We start from the raw sequence: 25136 nt of genomic DNA on the forward strand, positions 1-25136 counted from the left end.
CCCTGTGCCTGCTACAGAACCCCTTGATCTGTCTTCCGTTCCAGAGGTGTATCATGACCTAGCCCTGGTCTCTAGCAAGGAGCAGGCTCTTTCTCTCCCCCCCACCGGCCATATGACTATGCTATTGAGCTCCTGCTCGGGCCCCGCTTCCCACTAGCAAGCTGTACAACCTCTCCCATCCTGAGCGGCAAACCATGGAAAAGTATATACAGGAGTCTCTAGCAGTTGGCATCATCTGTCCTTCATCCTATCCGGTAGGGGCTGGATTCTAGTGTGTGGAAGAAAGACTTTGAGGCCGTGCATAGACAGCAGTCTTCCAGGCCCTGGTGAATGATTGTGGAGGTGGACGCATCTGACACCAGGGTAGGTGCTATCCTCTCACAACGCTCACCCTGTGATAATAAGCTGCATCCCTGGGCCTTTTTCTCCCATAAACTGGAACCCCCTGAGCAGAACTATGACGTTGGTAACCGGGAGCTGCTGGCTGTGGTTCTGGCGTTTGAGGAATGGCTGGAGGGCACGGAGCATCCCTTCATAGTGTGGACAGACCATTAAAAACCTCTCGTACATCCAGACGGCCAAGCGTCTCAATGCTCGGCAAGCAAGGTGGGCCCTCTACTTAGGGAGATTTAATTTCACCATTACCTACCATCCAGGTTCTCGTAATGGGAAGCCAGATGCCCTGTCTCGCCAGTTTTCAGCAGAGGAGGCCCCTGCTGATCCAGCAGGGACCTAATTGTCGCTTTGTCCCAGACTCTGTTCATTCTCAGGTCCTGCATGGGCCCATCAGACCATCTCATATCTCAACCGATGCTTCTGGTCTATACCGGGTCTATAAAAGCGCACCTGATATCCTAAAGTTCTTGTGGAGGCAATTAAGAATAGTTTGGAAGAAACAGTCTATTCCAAGAGAATGGCGTATGGCAGGAGGTGTTCTAACTAAGGAGAAGGAGTCTTCAGAGCTGAGTCAGTTCCGTATGATCTCTCACCTGAATGTAGAGGGGAAGATTTTCTTTAGTGTAGTTGCACGGAGACTAGCTAGTTATTTAGAAAGGAATAGCTTAATAGATACTTCAGTACAGAAGGCAGGAATACCAGGTTTCGCAGGGTGTTTACAGCACACTAGCATGATTTGGACACCAAATTCAGGCAGCCAAGAGTGAGAAAAGAGATTTGCATGTGATATTCTTGGACTTAGCAAATGCATTTGGGTCAGTGCCACATAGTCGAAAGTTTGTAATAGATGAAGAGGCAACTCCAATAATTAGGGAAAAACCAGTAAAGAGCTTAGGTAGGTGGTACAAGGCAGATTTGCATGACAGAACAGGTAGTGCAGTTTAGGAAGGATGCTGCTGAGGGACTGGATAGAATAGATAAATCAGGACTTCCAGGAAAGTTGAAGCTGTGGTGTTTGCAGTTTGGATTATTTCCTAGGTTGATGTGGCCACTGTCAGTATATGAGATTCCAATATCAGCTGCAGAGAAAATGGAAAGACTAGTAAGCTTTTACATTAGGAAGTGGCTTGGGGTTCCGAGATGTTTAAGCACTGTGTCACTGTATGGGAAAGGCATACTTCAGCTCCCAGTGTCTAGTTTAGTGGAGGAGTTTAAATGTACTAAGGTTAGGACAGAGCTCTAACCTCGAAGCTCTAACAGCTCTTAGGCATACACAGATTGTGGGTAAGGTACAGATAGGCCAGGGAGGCTTGGGGCTTGGCTCAGGCAAACCGGTGTGGAGTAGAGCAGATCCCAAAGAGAAGAGGAAGCTAATTGTAGAGCAGGTTTGTAGACAGGAGGAAATATTAAGAGGTGCAAGGGCAGTGGCTCAGGCTAAGCAGGGACAGTGGTTGAACTGGGAAGGTGTAGAGAAGAAAAAGTTTAGTTGGAAAGAGCTGTGGAGTATGGAGGAAAGTAGTATTAGATTTTTGCAACATATGATGTCTTGCCAACTCCCCAGAACCTAAAACTCTGGGTAAAGGGAGACCCGTTATGTTCGTTGTGTTCAGGTGCTGCAAGTCTAAAGCACATCTTGTCCGGTTATAAAATTAGTCTCTCACAAGGCCGATATACGTGGTGACATAACCAGGTTTTAAAAAGCTTAGCTGCAGGCATTGAAGATATACGGAGGCAGGCAGTTTTAGGAGGGTCTAAGACAAAGACAGTTGCAATACAGTTTGTGCAAGAAGGAGGGAAAGTTAATAAGATAAGGAAGCAAGGCAGCTTAGAGGATGCTAGTGACTGGGAGATGCAGGTAGATTTAGGAGGAAAGCTTGTTGTTCCCCAGGAAATGGCCTGCACAAAGCTAAGGCCTGATATAGTTTTGTGGTCTAGGAGTAGAAAGAAAGTATATTTCATAGAGCTGACTGTGCCTTGGGAGGATTTAGTTGAAGAAGCATATGAAAGGAAAAAGCTCAGGTATGCAGCTCTAGGTAAGGATGCTGAACCTGCTGATGCTGCAGCGAGGATGGAAGGTTAGGATTTGTCCAGTAGAAGTAGGATGTAGAGGGTTTGTAGCAAGATCTGCTGTTGCTTTGTTGAAGGAGTTAGGAGGAAGCGGACAGAGGGTCAGGAAAATAGCAAAGGAAATGTCAGATGAGGCAGTGAGATCCAGTCAGTGGATTTGGGTTAGAAGAAGTAATAGTAGCTGGGGGCCCAGCAGGGGGAGCTCTTAAGATAGACAGACGCTAGGGAGAAGCAGAGGAAGAAATCCAGGAAGGGGAAGTGTATTTAAGTGGAGGGTGTGGCCTGTTTGAGCCTCTTTGCCACCATGCGGTTAGTCCAGGTGAGTTGGCCTGTGTTGGTGTGTTGATTTTATTTGAATATAGGATTGTTCAGGTGAGTTTAGTTGCTGAATCTGCTAGTCTAGCTTGTATTGCCTCCACCTCCTGCACCCTCTATACTTTCATGCCTACCCAACTACCCAAACCAGGGTCTGTATCCCCACCCCGCTTTCACTGGTACAATTGGTGAGAGGTTAGATTAGTTGACAGTGGTGCTGCTTGAAATAGTTCTTTGTTTGTGCCTCTTTGACACCATGCGGTTAGCCCAGGGGAATTGGCCTGTGTTGGTTTTGGCCGTTCAGGTGAATTTGGTTGCTGAAATCTGCTAGTGTAGCTTGTATTGCCTCCACCTCCTGCACGCTCTATACTTTCATGCCCCCTACCCAAACCAGGGTCTGTATCCCATCCCTACTTTTCTCTCCACCTCTTCTATTTCTGGTGATGGCTGGCATTAGGGGGTGACTCTGGGACGCCAGTGTTCACGGTCTAGCCTTCTGGAGGTGTTGTGGGCCTAACTAGACGAAACACCAGTGAAAGGAGGTTCCCACCTGATGACCCCAAAGACATGGTAGCTATCACCGCTCACTGGCCTAGTTGGATATTATCTGTAGGGAACATAGAGCAGGGTGAAGGTTTGTTGCTAGGAAGGTGATCACTGAGTCTGCTTTTTTTTTTTTTTTTTCCTTTCTTCTTTGGGGGTCGCACAAGTTTCATGTTTTTTTTCTAAATAGCAGTGGTCAGGTCAGTGATAGACTATGGATGTCTTGCTTATGGATCACCAGCAAAAACAACACTGGGGAAATTAGATGTAGTGCAAAGTCAGGCTTTAAGATTGTGCTGTGGTGCTTTTAAAACAACTCCATTGGCTGCATTACAGGTAGAAGTGGGAGTGATGCTGCTGTCTCAAAGATGTAAGCAGTTGAATTTGAATTACTGGGTTAACCTCCAAGGGCAGTCTGAGCAGCACCCGACCACTAAGGTACTCCTTCCATGGTGGGAAAAGGAGAGAATGAAATGATAGAGAGATAGATAGATAGATATGTTTTTGTTTTTTGCTTGCATGGAGTAGTGAAAGGCCAGCAAGAGAAATTGGGCTAAACCAAATTATGTATTCTGTAAGTTGTAGATCATTTGTCAGTGTTTACAGTGAAGATGCTAGCTATTTTTACAGCAATGCAAAAGATAGAAGATTGTTGTATTAAAAAGGCTCTTATTTGTACAGACTTTAGTCTTGTTAGCACTACAGTCATTTTAATCAAAGTGTAGACAAGACATTATTCAGATTTAAGAACATAGGTATAGACCTAAGACTGATGTGGATACCAGCTCATAGAGGCATTAAGGACAATGAAATGGCTGACTCACTTGCAAAGCAGGCTCTGAAGCATGATGAAGTATTGATAAGATAAGATAAGATAAGATAGACTTTATTAATCCCTTGGGAGGTCTCCGTCAGGGAAATTGTTGTTCCAGCAGGTACAGCACCGACAATATATAATATTGAATATCCCGATCAGTAAAAATATACATACAGGTTTAAACAAGACACTCCACTTGATTAATAAACATCCAACAGGACGTTGAACATTGTAGCATCAAGGAGTCAGTCGAACATTATTCATTATTCCATTGTCACAATTATGAAGATAAACAACTAGTACTGAAAAGGGAAATTAGGAAATTGGGGGCTGAGATGACACTGAAAGATGTGGTCAAGGTTGGACAAAAATGGTTATTCAAATACCTTGCTGAGACAGGTTTAATCCAAAGAATCTAGGTTTATTGTTGAATTTATAAGTGTATTTTCAGGTATAAGGGATAATGCGGGTAATTACTCTGGTCCACACTCCAACACAGTAGGTGGCAGTAATGCACCTTAAAGCTGGTGCCACCCGGCATAAAACAAAACTGAAGAAGAAAAAAGAAGGAGATGGACTGGTTGCGGTAAGTGTGTTCTGTCATTTCCAGTCACTGGTAGTTGTGCTCTGTCACCTCATGTGTTGTCTCTGCTATTCTTTCCTATTCACCCAATTAATCCAACAGCAAAATGTTATCACACTTACACTGGTATAGAACTCAATCTCTCTCCCCTTTCCTAAGCTTATAAAAGTCTGTCGCTCTGCTAATCAAACTTCACGATTAGCAATGGCCTGTGGCTCTCTCCACTCTCTCTCCTTCCTTCTCCACCTCTCCTGTGTGCCTCAAGTCTAGCTATTCTTCTGCTTCCTTTTATCATAGCACCTCTTGTCATTGATACACGATGATGGTAGAAATGGAGGTGAAAATTAACGAGTTAGTCGCTGCGCCGCACCTTAGGTAGTGTAGCTAGCCGCCCCCTGTAGACCCTAGCCAATCTAGACCAGCTTCTGTGGCACCCAAGAAGGTTACACCCCCCCCAGTGGCTCCCGAGCAGATGGGTGACTGTCCAAGACAAAAGGCATCGTCATAGGCAGCAGCCCTTGGTTCACCACCAACCAGCTCATGTTTCCAACAGGTTCTCCCCACTCGACACACCTGACTGAAATGTCTTTTCTGAGGAGCATGAAGTTAGCGTGTATCCAGGGGGGGCAGAGCAGGGGACATTCAGTCTTATCTGAAACTGCTGGCTAAGGCGAACGTAAATATAGTGAAATTGTTATTCACGTCAACAGTAATGACACCTGAATCACCAGTCGGAAGTCACAAAAATTTATCTGGAATTGTTGTGCTACTTTGCCAAAACAATGTTGAGGGGAAAAAAAGTAATCCAACAGAGGAGATTGGCTCCATGGTATAATTCCCACATTCGTGCCTTAAACCAGAAGTCAAGGAAATTAGAAAGATGTCAGCATTCCTGTAACTCGGAAGAGGCTCACTGAGCCTGGAAAGATAGCTTAAAAATATAAAAAAGATCTCCACAGTGCTAGAAGTTCATATTATTCAGTACTAATAGAAAAAAAACAAACAACCCCATAACTATAGCCAGGCTGACAGAGAGCCATAGCTCAGTTGAACCAGTGAACCCCTTAGCTCAAAGCAGCAGTAACGATTTTATGGAATTTTTTTTACAGATAAAATTCTGACAATCAGAGAAAGAATTCATCAGCTTTTACCTACATTAGACAATCTTGCCTATTGTACATCTGGAATCATTCTCACCTCTGAATTTCTGAGCTAGCTTCTAGACCCAGTACCAACTAGCCTCTTTAAAGAGATTTCTTACTTAATTGAGCTGTTCATTTTATATCTGATGAATTTGACCTTATCGTTGGGTTATGTAACTCAGACTCTTAAAACCGCAGTCATCAAACCCCAGCTGAAAAAGCTGAATCTTGATCCAGATGTTTTGGCCCCCTGTAGACCCATATCAAACCTTCCATTTATTTCTAAAATCATTGAGAAAGCAAAAGCAAACCAATTATGGGAACAGTTTGCTTGAAGAGATTCAGTCAGGATTTAGAGCCTATCATAGCACAGAAACAGCGCTGGTTAAAGTCTCCAATGATATTCTAATGGCTTCAGACAATGGATCAGCCTCCATACTTCTCCTTCTAGATCTTAGTGCTGCATTCGACACCATAGATCATAACATTTTACTACAGAGACTGGAACATGAAATTGACATTAAAGGAACTGCATTAAGTTGGTTCAAATCCTACTTATCAGATAGACATCAGTTTGTTCACATTAACAACAGTTCCTTCTCATGCACTGTAGTCAGTCATGGAGTCCCACAGGGTTTGGTACTTGGACCAATCCTCTTCACTCTTTCTCTGCTTCCTCTAGGCAACATTATCAGGAAACACAGCATCAACTTTCACTGTTATGCAGACGACACTCAGCTGTACTTATCACTGCAGCCAAATGAAGTTAGCCAGATAGTCAAACTGTAGACATATCTTGAAGACATAAAAGTCTGGATGACCCAAACTTTTTACTCCTTAACTCTGACAAAACTGAAGTTATTGTACTCGGCCCTAAGCACCCCCAGAGAAACGCTATATAATCATCTAATCAGTCTGGATGGCATTACTTTGTCTTCCAGCTCCATTGTAAGAAACCTTGGAGTAACTTTTGACCAGGACCCGTAAAACAAGTTAGTAAGGCAGTTTTCTTCCACCTGAGAAACATTAGGAAAATCAGAAACATCCTCTGTCAAGATGATGCTGAAAAACTAGTCCATGCATTCGTAACTTCTGGGCTGGACTGCTGCAATTCATTGCTATCTGAATGTCCAAACAAATCTCTGAAAGACCTTCAGTTGATTCAGAAGGCTGCTTCACGAATATTAACAGGAACTAGGAAAAGAGATCACATCTCTTCCGTGTTAGCTGCTCTTCATTGGCTGCTGCTAAAATGCAGAAATAAAATTCTTTTGCTCCTCTTCTATGGAACTAACTTTCAGTATCAGTCTTGGGGGCAGACTCCTTAGCAATTTTAAGACCAGGCTTAAAACTTCTCTGTATGACACAGCTAATAGTTAAAAAGTTAGTCTATCTACTCTTTAGCTATGCAATAGGCTGCTGGGGAAGGATGGAGCGCCTCTCTCTCTCTCTCTCTCTCCCTCCCCCGACAATAACCATGCTTGTGCTGCTCCCTTATCCTCATGAATTCCATAGTACGGCATCATCTCTATGAACTTAATGCAGCATCATATTCCTGCCTACACTTATTTGGAATATCCCCCTTTCCTGCTCTCATTCTTTCTCTACGCTAGCCCCCAAATGTGTCTCTCTTCACATTTCAAGGCACAGGGCTGTTTGTCACAACTGGTGGAGGAAACACTACTTTTCCCAGTAAGGTTGAATGAAGCTTTAATGAAGCTGATCCCCTCAATTGGAATGTAAGGATGCAAATCCACCAGCACAAGCCCTGTAACCAAACTGCACTTCAAATACACAGTATGCCTTGTTCAGCCACACCATTTGTGATTTTTGTACGAAGTTCCTTTTTTCTTACATTGCCCTGAACACCAATACCATAATGGTCTGCTACAGAGCAAAGATCTTTCTTTGTAAAGCCTGGCGATTAGGAGTTGGCTAATAGTTGCTGAGTATCAGGATCTTTAACAAACCTAACCAACTCAAATGCCATAATAGCTAACAACAAAAATGAACACGACTCTATGAGCAACCAGATAGTAGCATACACTGAAGTTGAATACACTAGCCTGCTAACCCACACAGTTTCAGTTAGTGCAACAATATTTCATCCACTACAAACAACAAATGTCCACTGAGACTCCAAGCTTGCAAAAATGGGTTACAAAAGCTGTATAATTGGTAGCTATAAGCCAAAAACAAATCACAGCTCACAAGCAGAAATTAGCATTCAAGGAACTATCACTTCAACTAAAGTACCCTCAGTACAAAATATCCCTTGAAGTACCGCAATGTGCATACTGCAAAAACAGAGTTACACAGTGTGGCTTGGTTCTGCTGAAGTAGTATGGAGGGAGCTGAAAAAAAGAGGACCTGCCTATATAGACTCAGCCCACTAATCAGCACAGGTGCCTGCCAAACAGATGATCAACCAAAAGGGATCAACAGGAAACACCAAAATAAATCAGGAATTAACACCTTCCATGACCTGATGGAGCAATAGTAAGACAATAGTAATAGCAATAGAAGACAAACAAGATAAACATTTGCAATCATGATTGCAACTCAAATACAAGCCTAACACATATTGAATTACCGTTTCTAAGAACTAATAGAGGCTACTTGATTAAAAGTGTGTTTAAGTATGTTCAAATTGTTTAAGCTACTTAATAGTATATCATAATACATTCATTACACATTAATAGATGAATGAGGCAAAATAGCCTTACCTTCATAATAAAATAATTAATCTCATCAGCACTTGTTTTAAGAGTGACAGTGTGATCACTGATGATAGAGTCACTCTATTCTCCCTCACCCTCTTTCAGTTGCAGCACCACAGCGCTGTCGCCGGGATCACTGCAGAAATAGCCTCCTCCATCATCATCCCAGAAGAGCATGTCCTGCCGCAACTGCAGCTCTTCGGCCCATTGCAACCACTCTGTCTGAAATGTGGCCTCATACAGGTCCAACAAGCCACAAATGATGAAGGCATAATCATCCAAGAAGCCAGATATAGGTGGTGCTCTGGAGAACAGTGTGATAATGGAAATGAGAGTAAGGGAAGTGAGAAAAGCAAGCATGAAGACATTTTTCATTAAGAATTGACTCACTGATAGGTGAATGTTCAAACTACTGAGATTGGACATTGTTTAGTTTAATTTGTTATGTATTCATCATTTATCATATGCTTGTACCAGAGAAGGTTGATATAGACAGTATAAAGATGCTTAAGGAATAATAGGGCTTTCATTTGGCACACAAGTTTTATCTCTGCCAAGTCCCACCATGAACATGTCTATGAATCAATACTGAGTAAGACTGCATGAGCTAAGATTGTGCTCCAATTTTTTCCCTTGTCAGCTCGTCAGCTGACTCTTACTGGCTCAGTTCTGCTCACATGAAGACAGGGGCAGAACTTTATTTCTATTGGCATGCCATGCTGCCAATCACACTTGAGGTTATATGATCATACGATTATGTGAAAGCAGTGAGGAGGACAGCAGGGTGGAGCATCTCACTCATGTGACAGCAGACAATAGACCTCTGCTAAGTGTCATCCTGAACTCTTATCTGACTCTGGCATCGAAAGACCCTGCTATCTAAGACAATAAATTGGAATTCATGCCACAAATCAGCAAAACTTACCTAACCCTCCCCAGAGTGGTACCATTTTGCGACATTACCCCAGGGTGGACCTGGCAACACCACAGAGAACAGCTGTAAATTGCTGCTATGGAATGCATCCAGGCCGACAAGGACACAAGGACTGATATAATAAAAAATTGACTATTCCGATCAAATAAGAGACTGCAAACATGCCGAACTGATTCCCTTGCAAAAAGAATGTTTCACAAATGTTCGAACCAACAAACAGAACAAGTTTGGTTGCCCGTCACTCAGCCTGCAGTTTCTCAAGTTGTGCAGTCTGTTGTCCAGTCTGTTTTGATCAGGAAAGAGAAGAATCATTTGGACTTACTAACTTAATAACCAAGCCAATCGCCCGAAGGACAACAGTGCCGGTGAAGAGGGACGAGACAGGCCCGGGAACCAGTCTTGCTTGGAAGGTCATGACAAGGATCTTCATGCTGCCGTCTGTGGGACATCTCCATACTTTTTCTTGGCCAGTGTTCAATGGTACAAGGATCGATGAACCGGGGAACGAGTTTTCTGGTGTCCACTTGGAGGGAGAGATCTAGTGAAGGCAACCAGACTTTTTGACCAACCTTATATTCATTGGCAGGATTCCGATGACGGTTGGTGGTAAACTGATTTCGAGCTGCAGTTCTGGAGAGGTGGCACGGCCAAGATGGGCTTGTACTGAAGGTACGAGATTTCCTTCTCCTGGCTGATGAATAGGGGAGGCTGGAACTCTTGGGCGGCCATGAATGGGGACATACCTGTGGCAGAGCTGACCAGGGAGTTGTGAGCGTACTCCACCCAGGGCAGGTAGGTGGACCAGGAGGCTAGGGAGACAAATTGCAACACACTGCAGGGAGGACCCCAAGTCCTGAGTGGCACGTTCCAACTGGCTGTTGGACTGACGGTGCTATCCAGAAGACAAGCTTGCTGAGGCCTCCAGTGCCCAGCAGAACGCCTTCCACACCTGGGAGGAGAACTGGGGTTCCCGGTCTGAAACAATGTCCTGAGGAATACCATGGAGACAGAAAAACATGTACAAGGAGATTGGCCGTTTCTACTGCAGAGGGAAGTTTTACCAGGGGGATGAAGTGAACTACTTTCGAGAAACAATCAATAATGGTAAGGATTATATTGTTACCATCTGATGGGGGTAGCTGACAAAATCCACTGAGATATGAGACCAAAGGAGATGAGGTATGAGCAAAGGGTGAAGGAGGCCAGCAGGGGCTTGATGCGAGGACTTGCTGCGGGCGCAGATGGAGCAGGAGGCGATAAACTTTCTGGTGTTAGCAGCCATAGATGGCCACCAAGAGCGCTGCTGGTAGAGAGAAGGTTCGATGGATGCCTGGATGGCAGGCCACCTTGGAGGAATGCCAACCACTAGAGCACTGAGGACCTCGTCGGATGATGAACAAAGAGATGACCCCGAGGAAACAAAGCGGAGATGAGCAGGATGAGCTTGCTGGGCCTCCTGAGACCAACTGTTCAACCTCCCACTGGGCTGCCCCAACCACGCAGGAGGACGGTAGGATGGTCTCCACAGGGATGTCTTCCACCGATTGTGCAAACTGGCGAGAAAGGGCATCCGATTTGGTGTTCTGGGAGCCAGGTAGGTAGGTAGCCAGTAGGTGAGGGTGAAGTAGATCCTTCCAAGGAACAAGGCCCACTGAGCCTGGTGAGAATGGAGCCTGCATGCTGACAGAGGTAAGAGAGGTTTTTATGGTCCAAACAATAAAAGGGTCTACAGTTCCTTCAAGCCAGTGTCTCCACTCTTGGAGGGCGAGAATGACCGCAAGGCATTCCCTGTTCCCCACATCGTAATTTCTCTCTGTAGTGGTGAGGTACCAGGAGAAGAAGGCACAGGGATGGAGCTTCTGGTCTACCGGTGAGCATTGCGAGAGGACACCCCCAACCCCAGAATCTGAATTATCTACGGCAACCAAAAACTTGATCTGCTGGGTCTCTTTAAATAATTTTATAAAGAGTTTGGTCTAGACCTGCTCTATATGTAAAGTGCATTGATGCAACTTTGTTATGATTTGGCAATCTGATTTGATTTGATAAGGAGCTGGCCAAAATGACTGGCACTGAATTCCAGCCTTTTCCATTGTGGAGGACAAAGGTTTTGATATTTGTCATTTGCCACTTCATTGGAAACAACAAGAAGCAACAGATAATACTCGCCGTGGGGAGTGAACCATAATTTCACCAGTTAGGTGACGTGCGCTTGCTCACTGAGTCTGCATCTAGTGCGGCATGGTGAAATGGAGCGGGTCCATATCTCCAAGTGCTGCCAAGGGTCTCGATTCCACTGGGGCCATGTTCCTTTTGTTTCCATCTTCTTTACTGCTCTCCCCTTTTTACTTCACTAATTATCCAAAGGTCCCTACATACGCACACACATCTACATACATTTGCATTCATTGCCACTTGCTTCTTTAATTTAAATTATGATCAAAGTGTACCAGAAGCAGACTTCAGAATTCTTCTAACAAAATCACTTGAGCAGACCAGTTGGATTTTATTCCACGAAAACAGCTCTGCTTGTCCGTCTTCTTATCTTATTGGACCGATCAGCAGTTTTTGATAATGTAATTTTCCAAAGTTCACAACCTGCTGTCCCTCACACTTTATGACCAAATCATCTATATAAAAATAACCAAGATAGGTGTCTTGGGCAAATGCTGAACGCTGTATGAAAAAAACAAAAAACAAAACAAAACAAAAAAAAAAAAAAACACCAACCTGTTGACAAATCAATAGATCAACATGCAAAAATTACTCAATTACCTGTGTTTCTTCTGCTGACCAGACTCACACAGGCCAGGAGATGGCTGCAGACAGTCTATGAAATCAGGCCCTCAACAATTCAAGACCTTATTAACCCAGATAGTCTGTGCACCATACATTACTCCTTGGAAATTAGCTCACAGCCCAGATGTATCCAGCATGAGTGATTGCTATGTATAACCATGTATAGAAATTAAACAGGACTCGGGAAATGAGGAGTTAGTTAGCTTCCTCTGTGCTGATAACATACTGAATTGGACAGTTACGAATGAGGCAGAAGCTGTGTAAAGAGGCCAATGTTTCAGTATAAGTGTACTTATGTTCCTGCACATTGTTGAGATTGTGCATCTGTCATTATGAATAATGTCCGACCACTTTCATAGTTTTCTGTAGATCCTGTGAATTTTCACCCTCACTCATTCACAGTAAACAAGGGCACGGGGCTAGCCAACTGAACAAGAACACCAAGACAGTAAACATAAGACTATATGTGCTTAAGTCTCTATGTTGTGATGCACATTCTCAGTCTGACATATGGTTTCTGACAATAGTTGGTCAGTAAATGTACATACACAAAGAGTTACTTGGTTATTAACTGGAGCAGTGACTGACGGAGTGATGGACAGACTGAGAAACTGGGTCAGTGACTGAGTTAAAGCCTTCCCATCAGCTATTGCTCTTTCAAAATGAATTTGTGCAGTTTCTATGAGGAAGGCAGTGTTGCCAAAATTAGCTAGTCTATTGCACCAACTCTAGTGACATTTCGCTTACTTAGAAGCCTCTCTGAAGGATAATTTATAAATTTAGTACAACTGAAACACTATAGGACAGAGAGAAGGAGAGAAGCAAATTCATGAAGGGCTGACACAAGGCAGAATACCAAAAAAAAAAAAATCTGCGAAATCACAAGATCAGTGTTGTTTCTCCATCTTGTGTTTTTGTGTGTCTAATGTAAATTTGATACTTTTCATTTTGGCTGACTAAACAAATTAAATGTTTTGTTGAGGCAGTTAAATATAGTATCTACTGTAGAAACCTTATTTCTTGATCATCTTAAGTTTGGCCAAGATTTAAAGTAAATTAGATGAATGTGTCCAAATAAGAAATTTAGCTCAAAAGCTTTAGCCAGTAAACAAAAAACTATTCAGCATTATGTCAGTCAACAGGCATCTATAATATACTTAATATATAATTACAGTTCAAATATGTGCTAATGGGTAGAGGAAATCTGATTACTGAAATGCAGCTTTACTGTAAACAAGTTACTGCAATGCATGTCTACATATTTGGATTGCCTACTGTAACCTAATTTAATCCAATATCAATTTCATGATTACATATAGTCAATTTAGCACAGCACAGCAGCCCTTACTGGTCCTGTACTTTAAGTCACAGTCTTCATAGTAGAATTTGTCACATTAATAAATCCCAAGTTAAGCAGATATTTAAGCTTTACTCTCACAAAAGGAGAGAAAATTGACTGGTTTGTCTGATTTTAAAAGGGATTTGACATGACATATTAAAGGGATCCTGCTAAGTTTTCATTCTTATTGCCACAACAGATGCATTCATGAGTGATTTCACCCTCCAGAAAAGCCATTGCTCTGGGTTAAATTGTAATAGGAAGCCAAATCTAGATGGCAACTATGAACAGGGGACACAATAATAGGAAGTTCTGCCACAGAGTCGGGTAGAACTTTCTGAAAAATATTTGATTTCCGTTGTAGAAAGAATATCACGAGTGCGTTCAGCTGTTATACCTACCAACGATGGCTACTTTAATGAGTCAAAAGTTATAATGCATTTTGGTCTTTAACTGATTCAATAATTTCTCTTTTTTAACTCCAATTGTTAAGATTTCATTTCAGATTAAAATTACATATTAAATTGTATAATTTAAAATTAATGACTGGAAAAATTGGGTGGCTTTTAAACTGTAGTGAACACGAGGAAAAGTATTATAAATTAATGGTGAGACACAACCATACAATGTTTCCAACAAATGTAAAACACTGAACTAACTCAACTCAACAAAAAAGGACCCAGAATACAAAGTGCACCATACAGCATGACACAGATGTAAAATCTGATCACAGGGCCAACATGCAGAGACAGACAAACAGCCAATCGCACACACACACATACCTTCAAACAATTTAGAGTCAGCAATTAACCCAAAAATGCACGTCTTTGGATGGTGGGAGGAAATCGGAGTACCTGGAGGAAACCCACACAGGCATCGGGAGAACATGTAAACTCTGCACAGAAATGCCCCAGGCCTGGGACCTAAACCAGCAACCTTCTTGTTGTGGGCCAACAGTGCTAAATAATGGTTGAATAATATAAATAAGTGACAGTGCCAATCGGAGGTCATTCTCACCATATTTATCTTCCCTATATACTGTTCAAATACACAGTAGCCATAAAACCTAATTAGTTCTACCTCTGCTGTACTTCCATCTGTTCTCCACAGTAAGAGGATCGGAAGAGGGTCTGTTGTTCCACATCCCAAAGGTGCTCCTTCAAGAAGTTGCCAGCCTGCACAGCTCTCTCTAGGAGGGCCTTGTCCCTCAGTACAGCTCCAACCCGAGCATATGCCGAAAGCATCAGACCTGAAGAGGAAGTAGTAGAGATGTTGGTGGTTGTGGTGGGGAGATTATGTAAACCTAAAAAACTCAGTCCTACCTTAGTTTTGTTTTTTTTTTTTACTCTCAACTTTCCTTGTTCTTGGCTGTTCCTTTTCTCCTCTGAATGCAAACCTACATTCCTCTTTTTCTCTTATTTCATGCATTGTATCAAAGCCTTATGACTGCAGTCGGTTCTTCAAAGGTTTGCACCCAATGACAGGTGATTAATCTGGGTGTTTCTTCTCTAGAGATAAGAAGAGAACTATGTTTAATTGGAAAGTCCTTGAACCAGATTATCTTACCAACATCAACTTGAGAGTGAAACTTTTGAGTACATGGGCATGTTTACACATGATAATGTGTTTTCTGTATTTGGGGGACAAACAATGCTGATGAGTGTTCGAAGTGGTATCAAACTAATGCAAAGTGAGAGCCAGTGTGTTTATAATAAACGTACACATGTAGTCCCTGCTGATAATATATGTTTGCATCAATGTTTGTTAGTCAAAAATATGATTTTACCATAGATTAAAGTATCCCTGCGTAGGGCTGGGCAATATTGAACAAAATCCTTTCGTTTCATATCAGTTGATATCGATTGTTGATGTATCACGATATAAATCAAATAACTATATATGTCAAGTTTAAAGGTTCCTTTTTACACCTATGTGAGATGTAAAGATACCACATTAATATTGGTTTAAACATTATTTATTTTCTGTCAGATGTCTGTCTGCCTAGATTTGTGTATAGTATTGCCTCTTATCAAGTCTCAACCTGGAAGGGATGTCCTTTACTATGTATTGACTTTAGAACAATTACTGAAGGAAGGAGTGTAACAATGGCCTAATTTATGGGGTTTTATATTAATTAAAACGGGGTAAATAAAAACGTGCTCATTATATACAGGTGCAAATCAAAGCATAAACTAGGTGAAACAGGTGAGCTTGGATATGTAAATGGAGTGGCATGATATGACAGTGGTAATTAAGCAGATGGTGATTCTTGAGGATTTGGGCGAATGAATGGCAGTGTTTATCAAAATACAAAGAGTCGTCTGTCTGAGGAAGGAGAGCTCTAAAACTAAAACACAGTGCCCGTTGGGGTGTCTTCTTCAGGAACGCTGTCGCTCGTGTTCACATTTTCCGCAATTTTCACATATTTTGCTCCCACTCCTAACATACTGGTGGCCAAAACATAAGCATGTGTGCTTACATTTAAGCGTGAGTGAGTGTGGACACACTTTCTTTTAAATTTGAATGATAAAGTGTGTCCAAACTTGACTGGTAGTGTGTGTTTTTAGAAGTCACGTTTTTATGTTGGCTTCCGAATTGTAGCTAGGGTTAGCTAACACCAACACCAGTCAACACCAACCCTAACACCATGGCCAAGACTAGCTTCCCTGCAAGCAGAGTGCTAGCAAGCTCTTCACTGTCTCTAGATTGAGAAATTAGAGCACATAATTTAGGTAAATAACAGATATAAAACATAGTAGTCTTTACTTACCTAGTTGGCTGAGCTCCAAATGAAGAACAGTGCTTATCTGGTATAACTAATGATTTTAATATGGCTGTATGAGATATTATTCAGCCTAAAAATCAAAAAGATCTTCCACATCTCTAGAAAACCAGGACACATACAAAGAGACCCTGGTCTTTTAAAATTGACACAGAACTAAAGGCACCAAAGTGTTTTGAGTGCATGAAAGTCAAAGAATGTAAACACATTTAATCACTCTTTTGTATTCAAGCAACCTGGAGTCCACACAGTGAACTGGAATAATATACACCTATCAGGCATGAAATAATAACCCCCTCGCTAATTATTGTGTTGGGCCTCCTTTTGTTACCAAAACAGCCCTCACCTGGTAAGGCATGGACTCAACTAGACCTCTGAAGGTGTACAGTATCTGGTACCAAAAGGTTAGCAGCAGATCCTTTCAAGTCCTTCAAGTTGTGAGCATGTGCCTTCGTGGATCAGAATTATTTATTAATTATTACTGCAGACAACGAACATCCAACAAGAGCTGCAGTTTTAGGGATGCTCTGACCCAGTCGTCTAGCCATAACTATTTTGCTCATCAAACTCGCTCAAATCCTTAAGTTTGCCCATTTATTCTGCTTTATCACATCAAATTTCAGGACAAAAAAGTTTCACATGCTGCTTAATATATCCAACCTACTAACAGGTGCCATGAAGAGGAGAGAATCACCTGTCAATGGTCATTAAGTTATGCCTGAGCGGTGTAGATAACGCATTTATAATCAATGGTAGGCATTAGCAAGATGGGCACTGATGTTTTCTTAAATGCAGTCTGAACTGGACAGCCCACCATTTATCTCAACAGTTTTGCTTCTGTCTCAGGTTATACTGCCTCCACCTACTTGCCCTCAGCCAATAATGCATCCTAGTGCCATTTTTTCCACTGGTAAGAAGCACAGGCACCCACATGATGTTACTGAAATTTAAAGTCATCAGACCTGTGGCAAAATTAACTAAACTTTGTGTAATTGTGTGTAGAAATCTGTGTACACATGAAAGAGCAAAAATGCACATGCAAAGTATCCAACAGATTTGTAAATCCCCCTACGTCTGTTCCCATGTGTTTTTTCCCTCTACGCATTGGTCACTCAAACGAACAGGGTTGTTGCCTGTTCACCTGTTTTTACTCCTTAGACCACTTATGGCAGGTTCTGACCACTGCATATTGAGGACTAGACATTTAAATCAAATCAAAATCAGATTTATTTATAGAGCACCAAATCATAACAAAGTAACATCATTAACACATAGAGCAGGTCTAGACCAAACTCTTTATTAAATTATTTAAAGAGACAAAACAGATCCCCATGATGAGCATTTACCATTCCAGGAGGCTAACATCTTGGTGTCCAAATGTGGGCGTGGTCGACTCTTCCTCACTTCTGCCGCTTTGGCTCTGGCAAAAACCAGGAGCTCATTGACTTTGTCAACACTAATGCCAAAGCGAGCAGCCGTTAACGCCACAGAATAACGCACAATCAGTACATTCTGGCCATGCAGCTCCCCATGGGGGTCCTGACAACATACAATGTGGGAAATTAAAGAAATTAACTGACTGCAAAAGCTCTTATTTTATTGCCTTTAATATCTCAAAAAGCCTTTTGAATAAAACAAGAGCAAGCATTTTTCTAAGACAAAACATTTTAATTCATCTGATCATGTAAAAACATATCTTGATGAGCAATAATAATAATAATGTACCTGTTCTGGGGCAACATTGCCCTGCTCCTTGACCCCATAGTAGTGACTGAAGATATCTGCCAGAGTGGATGTTCCAGTGGTTCCCTCTACCACATCTGGCAAAAGCTCCCGAACATCACCGGCTGTCCAGACATAGAAAGCCCCCTCTCGCTTTTCTCGTCCCCCCAGTGCTGGAAGAGAGTCTGCATCTTCGGCACTGAAGAAGCCTCCAGACTATTTCAGGCAACAGATTGAAAAGGAAAGGGTGTAAAGACAATGACTACCAAAATAACCCCTTCCATTTCAAGCAGCTAAAGCAAGTTAAAATGTAAATACATGGGGCCTTTTACAAATTAAATCAGAAAAGTAAAAAAATAATGCAGGTGTTGTGGACCACACATAATTACGAGTGCTCTTGCAAAACTTTTTAATTAAAGATACACAATGATTGGGTGCTTGGAAGAGAAAGGTTATAACAGTGGGCTTAATGAGTGTAGCAGATGCCAAAATATATTAACTTTTAGTCCACAGAATCGGAAAAGTTCCAAAGATACAAGATTTTCTATCACAACCTGCCTCCATAAGAAACACATGCATTGTTTCGACTTCACACATTGAAAAATGCACTAAAAATAATTCAGCATTTTTCTAGTTCTAATTATGTACTAACATATTATTTGTTCATTCATGTTATGAAAGGGAAGTTTAGCATTTTTCATATTTTGATTACACAATCCCTATTTTTCCTCTTCCTGTTAAAAGTCAAAACATGCAGATTAAATTTGAATTTGTGTAAAGTTACATAAATCAATATTGGATGAACCTGTCTTTTACATAAAGCTGAACATTAGTGGCTTTAATTAGCTTAATTACAGGGTAGCTCTCAGAGCAATTTCATATCAAAGTGTCTTCTTTGATTTCAGCAGGTAAAACTGCAAAAGCAAAGGATGTTGTGTGAATTATTAACTATAACTTGTCATTCTTCATTTGTCTCACTAACTGCTCCACTGAATTAATTAACTCTTTGACACTGAAGATTCCCGTTCTCCACCTGGACTTTTTGTTTATTTTAACCATAAAAGATTAAAATAAACCTAACCAACCAGTAGGTGTAGTCAGGTTGTCTATTGGGAACACCTGGGCCTGGTGTTCCTGGTAGTGTAAGAGCCTTCCTCCACCTGTGCTGATATTGGAGAGGGACAAGGGGAAACACTGTTTCCTACTCTTCCCCAGCTTTCCTTCTTTTGTTTTTCCATCTTCCATGCAACGCCACACACGCTACTCCATCACTCACCCATACATGCCGACATTACTGACTTGTCAGCACCTCAGTTTTTTTCCTTTGTGATGTTCGAAAATAAATTGATGCTTTTGCTTTAACTTCTTGTGTCACCTCCCGTTAGTTGTCATGGCTTTTGAACCAGTCATGACATAACTATTTGAAATATTTCAATGTTCTTACTTTCACGATGCAAACTAGATGACTTCCTCCCTGAGAGGTGATACCAGCTGTAGCACAAGAAAATGTGGAGTCTAATGTGAATGTCATTTGCAGCATTTAGTTTATAATTACATAATAATTCTTAAGGAATATAATGATTAGAACTATTTAAATTTCACCTGTGTACACTGTTTGATGGTATCGATTCAAAAGGGGAAAAGGCTTAGGGGAAAACCCTAGAGCAGAGCAAGGGTTTAAGAGTCCCAAACATTCCCTTGATGGATCAATGAACAATGCACACAAACACATTGTGGTGACTATTCAAAAAACAAAACTTGTCACCTGCGGTGGTTTGGGATGGTTGTTCTTGACTCGACTCCAGAGAAAAAAAAAAAAAAAAAAGGAAAAGGGAAAAAGTTGCAAAAGTAATATCTTTGGGTGAGATTCGCGTTTATTTGAACCAAAAAAGGATAAGGTAAATTGACAGAACAAAAAGGGATTCTACTGTTTCTCTGGCTGCCGTGTAAAAACTGTGTGTGTCCCACCACCACTCAACTCAAACTAATCAACACTTCTGATCAACAGCAGCTGGGGCATGGCTTGAGGTAAAAGAAAATAACTGAAATATACTGCACCCTAGTGGAAAAGCAAATACCTGCACAACACAAAAAAAATGGCTACTACACACCGGCCCCATAATTGTGTTGGTGTGCACTTACAATTATATAAACATATTTTCAAAAGGAGCCAAAAAGGATGTGTATGTGAAGTCAATCCATATTTCAGTCTTTAATAACAATCTTTATGTCTCCAACAGCATGCAGAGCTTTGTGACAGGTCTCTCCAGAAAGCCTGTCTTGGTATTCAGCTGAACTGACTGAACACCTCTCCTGTCTGGAAAGGTTTTGGTCACTTTACCCATTAGCCATGAATTTCTTGGAGCAGAAGGGTCCATGATAATAACAATGTCATCCACAGAAAAATTCCTTTGTGGCTTTGTCCACTTTTGTCTTTCTTGGAGCAGTGGAAGGTATTCTCTTACCCACCGTTTCCAAAATAAATCTGACAGGTACTGTACCTGTCTCCATCTTCATTTGATGTATACATCACTATCATCAAACAGTCCAGGAGGAAGAAGAGGTTTGGCCTTCAGCAGATGAATGTGGTTGGGTGTAAGTGTTTCCAGGTCATTAGGGTCATCGGATAGTTTGGTTATTGGGCGACTGTTGAGAATGGCTTCAATTTCACAAAGGATAGTGCAAAAGCTTTCATCATCCATAGTTTGCTGTTTGACAATGGAATACAGCACCTTTCTTATGAGGCGAATAATCTGCTCCCATGTTCCGCCATAGTGAGATCCAGCAGGAGGGTTGAATATCCATGCTATTCCTCCTTTTGCCAAGGCACTTTGAATTTTGTTGTGATCCAGGGCTTTAAGAGCTTCCCTTAACTCTCTTTCAGCTCCAACAAAATTGGTGCCATTGTCTGACCTGAGGTTGGAGACTTGCCCACGTCGACACATGAACTGTCGGATGGCATTTATGCATGAATCTGTTGTTAGTGAGTGGGCTACTTCAAGGTGTACTGCCCGACTAGTCATGCATGTGAAGATTACACCATACCTTTTGACCATGCTGCGACCTCTTTTGATGTCAATAGGGCCGAAATAATCCACACCTGCATTAGTAAATGGTGGTAAATCTGGCAGGAGTCTTTCAGCTGGAAGGTCAGACATTTTTTGTTCTCCAACTCTCCCTTGAAGATGACGACAGGTAACACAATCAGCAATGATTTTTCTGCAGGCTGAGTTTGCATTTGTTATCCAGTAGGTTTTTCAAAGTGTAGATATCATGTGATTGCGTCCAGCGTGACCCACTTGCTTGTGAATGTGTTGTAAGATAAGTTTGGATATGTGTTGATCTTTAGACAGAATTATTGGATGTTTTACTGTCTCAGGCATGGATGCTTTTCTCAGACGACCTCCTACTCTCAACAGCCCATCTTGGAGTATGGGATCCAACCTGTAGATGTCACTGTTGGTTGGCACAGATGATGCTCCTTTCTCCAAGAGAGAGATTTCCCTGTGAAATCTTTGCTGTTGGCAGAGGCGTGCAATTTCCAGTTCTGTAGTATGTAAGTCATCCCGTGTCAATGATTGAACATTCATTTTTGCTTTGTGTTGCTGATGTCCTTTATTGCATGTTTTACCTTTTTTCCTTAGCTGTTGAAGCAGATCTTTAAACTTCAAAAACCAGGCGACTGAAGTTTTGAGTTTTTCCCAGTCTGAAAAGTTGGTCAAGAGCTTGTTCATCGTATTGGATGCATCATCAACAACACAAGCATTAACTGTGAGGTCTTGTTTAACCTCAGGGTCATCCAAGGTGACGGTGGGTTTGTTTACCTCCTGCTTTGGCCATGTTCTTTCCTCAGTCAGCAGAAACTCTGGTCCTTTGAGCCATCGTTCACATTTCAGAAAATCATCAGCTGACAGTCCTCTTGAAGCCTCATCAGCGGGGTTCTGCTTAGAGCCAACGTACCTCCACTGGGCCACCTCTGTGGCTTCTCTTATGACAGCCACTCTGTTCGCCACAAATGTGTGGAATCTCTTTGTTTCACTTGAAATGTAATTAAGCACAGTCGTGCTATCGGTCCAGAACACTGACTGGTCCAATTCCAGTTGAAGCTCCTTTATAATCATCTTGTCCAGTCTGACAGCTAATACAGCAGCAGTGAGTTCAAGCCTTGGTATTGTGGTTTGTTTCATGGGAGTGACTCTGGCTTTTCCAATCATGAAAGCAATGTTAACTTCATCAGAGATGTCTTTCAATCTCAGATAAGAAACAGCACCATATCCATGTTCACTAGCATCTGAGAAGTGATGCAGCTGTGCATTGTTTACCTTTCCAAAGTTCTTTGGCTTGATGCACCGTTCCACCTTTAACAGTGACAATTTATACATATTTGTCAGCCACTGTGTCCACTTCTGCAGAAAGTTTGTGGTATTGTGTCATCCCAACCAATTTTTCTTTTGCACAGCTCTTGCAGCATCAGCTTGGGAGGCAGTGTGAACGGTGACAAGAAACCAAGAGGGTCATAGATAGAATTAACCACTGACAAGATTCCACGGCGGGTACATGGACGACTTTCCAGTGCAATCTTGAACATGAACATTTCTGATTCCGCACACCAGTGCAATCCAAGAGCTCTTTCAACAGGTAAGTTGTCTTTATCCAAATTGAGCTCTTTGGTTGCTTTGGAACGATTTTCTTCAGGGATGCTTGCAATAACTGCTCGACTGTTGCTCATCCACTTTGAGAGCCGAAAGCCTCCTTTGGCACATGCAGCAGTGAGATCCTGTACCATTTGCAAAGCTTCCTCTTCTGATGACACAGATTTTAAACAATCGTCCACGTAAAAGTTTTGCTTGATGGTCTTTAACACTTCGTCACTGTACTGAGCCATGTTGTCGTCAGCAACTCTTTTCAAGGCATAATTGGCGCAGCTCGGTGATGAAGTTGCTCCAAAAATGTGAACCTTCATTCTGAAGTCCACCACAGGTTGTGTCACATCTCCATTATGCCACCACAAAAATCGAAGGAAATCAACGTGTTTCTGAGAAACATGAACCTGGTGAAACATAGCCTGCACATCGGTCATGATGGCAACTGCTTCTTGTCTAAATCTCAGAAGAACGCCAAAAAGGGAATTTGTGAGATCAGGACCTTGCAACAGCTGGCTGTTCAAAGATGTGCCCTTGAAACTTGCTCCACAGTCAAATACAACTCTCAAGGTTTTCTTTTTGGGATGATAGACCCCATGATGTGGTATGTACCAAATTTTACCTTCAGTTCCATTCAGTTGCTGTTGAGGCACCTGCTCCGCATAACCATTTTTGATGACATCATTTAGGAAGTGCACATACTCTTGATGATACTGTCTTCCTCTGAAACTTCCTTTTCAAACTCATAACACGTTGTTCAGCAATGCAACAATTGTTTGGCATTATGACGTATCAACTTTAAAGGGTAAATCAACACAGCAGTGGTTGTTTTCAAGACGAATAGTTTCCATTATGTGAAGAAATCTCATGTCTTCTCTTGACATTAAAGTGTCATCACATGACCTTTCATTGAAGTCCTGGTTGTATTGCGTGATTAACAACTGTTCCACTTTGTCAATGGAGATCCTATTGACAGTGACAGTAGGGCAGCCCTTCTTCCCTGCATCACTTCCACTTCCTTTAAGTGGGCCGTTCACTACCCACCCCAATAGGGTCCGAACAGCATAGGGTCCATCGTTACAGCTGTTAATAATTTCCCACGGTTCCAAAAGCTTTGAGGCATTTGTGCCAATCAACAAATCCACTCCAACCTCAAACTCGGGAACTTTAATCTTTTCCAGGTAAGGCCATTGTCTCAGATCCTTTTCTGTTACAATATTGTGTCTTGTAACCGGCATGGTTTGCTGAGTGTAAACCTCAGGTAGGTCTAGAAACCTGTTCTCATCATAACCAGCTACTTCCAGTCCAGTCAGAACATGAGTCTTTACAGTATGTGCTTGTCCCATTGTTCGCAGGAAGATGTGTGTTTGGATGCTATCCATGTGCAGCTGTCTCATCAGGCGTTCTGTACAAAAGGTAGCTGAGCTTCCTGGGTCAAGAAAAGCATAAGTGGTCAAAATTTTGTTTCCATTCTTAGCCTTTACTTGTACAGGTACAATTGAGAGAACACATTTCTGCGTACCAGCCCCAGTGTGAGCACAGGTCTGCTGAGGGACAACAGTGTTGCTTTATTGCTCAAATGTTCTGAATTTAGCTGGGTTGTGAAGCATTGTGGGATGTCTGAAGTTACATACATCACACGTTAGACGTTTCTTGCAGTTTTTGCTGATATGACCTGGTTTTAGACAACCAAAACAAACACCACTTTGTCTTAAAAGATCAAGTTTCTCACGATGCACTTTGTTCTTAAGATGTACACAATCTTCTATTGCGTGATCCTCTTTACATATGCAACATGATGTGGTCTTGCTTTTTGATAGAGACAAGGCATTGAAGAACGGTGTTTGTGCAGACTTTATACCTGCTGAAGTGCTTACAGCTGCCACACTTGCTGGATTTTTATTCCTGAGTGAAAATCTTGTGGGAGCTTTTCCTTTAAATGTAGCAGTTTGCGTGTCTTGCAATTTACCAAAGACAGGATCAGAGAGAATTTTGATCTGATGTTCCAGAAAGTTGACCAAATCAGAGAACAAAACTCTACTTCCATGTCTCTCCTGTAGGTCACAAACAGCTGCTCTCCATCTTTCTCTTAATTTGTAGGGCAGTTTCATCACAAGCTGTTTCAGGTTTGATGGTACATTCATTTCTGCCATATACTGTAGACTTTCCATCATGTTACAACATCCTCTCAAAAACATGTATGTTTGAAGAGAACCAACATCTTCAGCTTTTATTGGTGGCCAACTTAAAGCTTTTTCCATGTAAGCAGCCCCAATCTTCATTTCATTGCCAAAGTGTTCCTTTAACAAGTATTTGGCTCTATGATAGCAGCTT

At 41.9% G+C, this 25136-nt stretch overlaps 1 protein-coding gene across 5 annotated transcripts in view; it reads right to left on the reverse strand.

Annotated features, from left to right (window-relative positions):
- spata20 (spermatogenesis associated 20) overlaps positions 1 to 25136 on the reverse strand; it is a 60995-nt gene that overhangs the window by 19990 nt on the left and 15869 nt on the right. For 4 of the 5 annotated variants that reach the window (XM_029528327.1, XM_029528329.1, XM_029528325.1 and 1 more), the window contains 4 exons: positions 18163 to 18375; positions 17784 to 17976; positions 14736 to 14904; positions 8679 to 8887 (listed from right to left, as the gene is read on the reverse strand). In XM_029528327.1, coding sequence (XP_029384187.1) covers positions 8679 to 8887; positions 14736 to 14904; positions 17784 to 17976; positions 18163 to 18375 — 784 coding nt within the window. Of the gene's footprint in view, positions 1 to 8678; positions 8888 to 9608; positions 11198 to 14735; positions 14905 to 17783; positions 17977 to 18162; positions 18376 to 25136 lie in introns of those variants that run through there. The other variant, XM_029528328.1, reaches the window with a different exon arrangement.

This window comes from Echeneis naucrates, chromosome 19 (genome assembly GCF_900963305.1).
Source record: "Echeneis naucrates chromosome 19, fEcheNa1.1, whole genome shotgun sequence".
Taxonomy (NCBI): Eukaryota; Metazoa; Chordata; class Actinopteri; order Carangiformes; family Echeneidae; genus Echeneis; species Echeneis naucrates.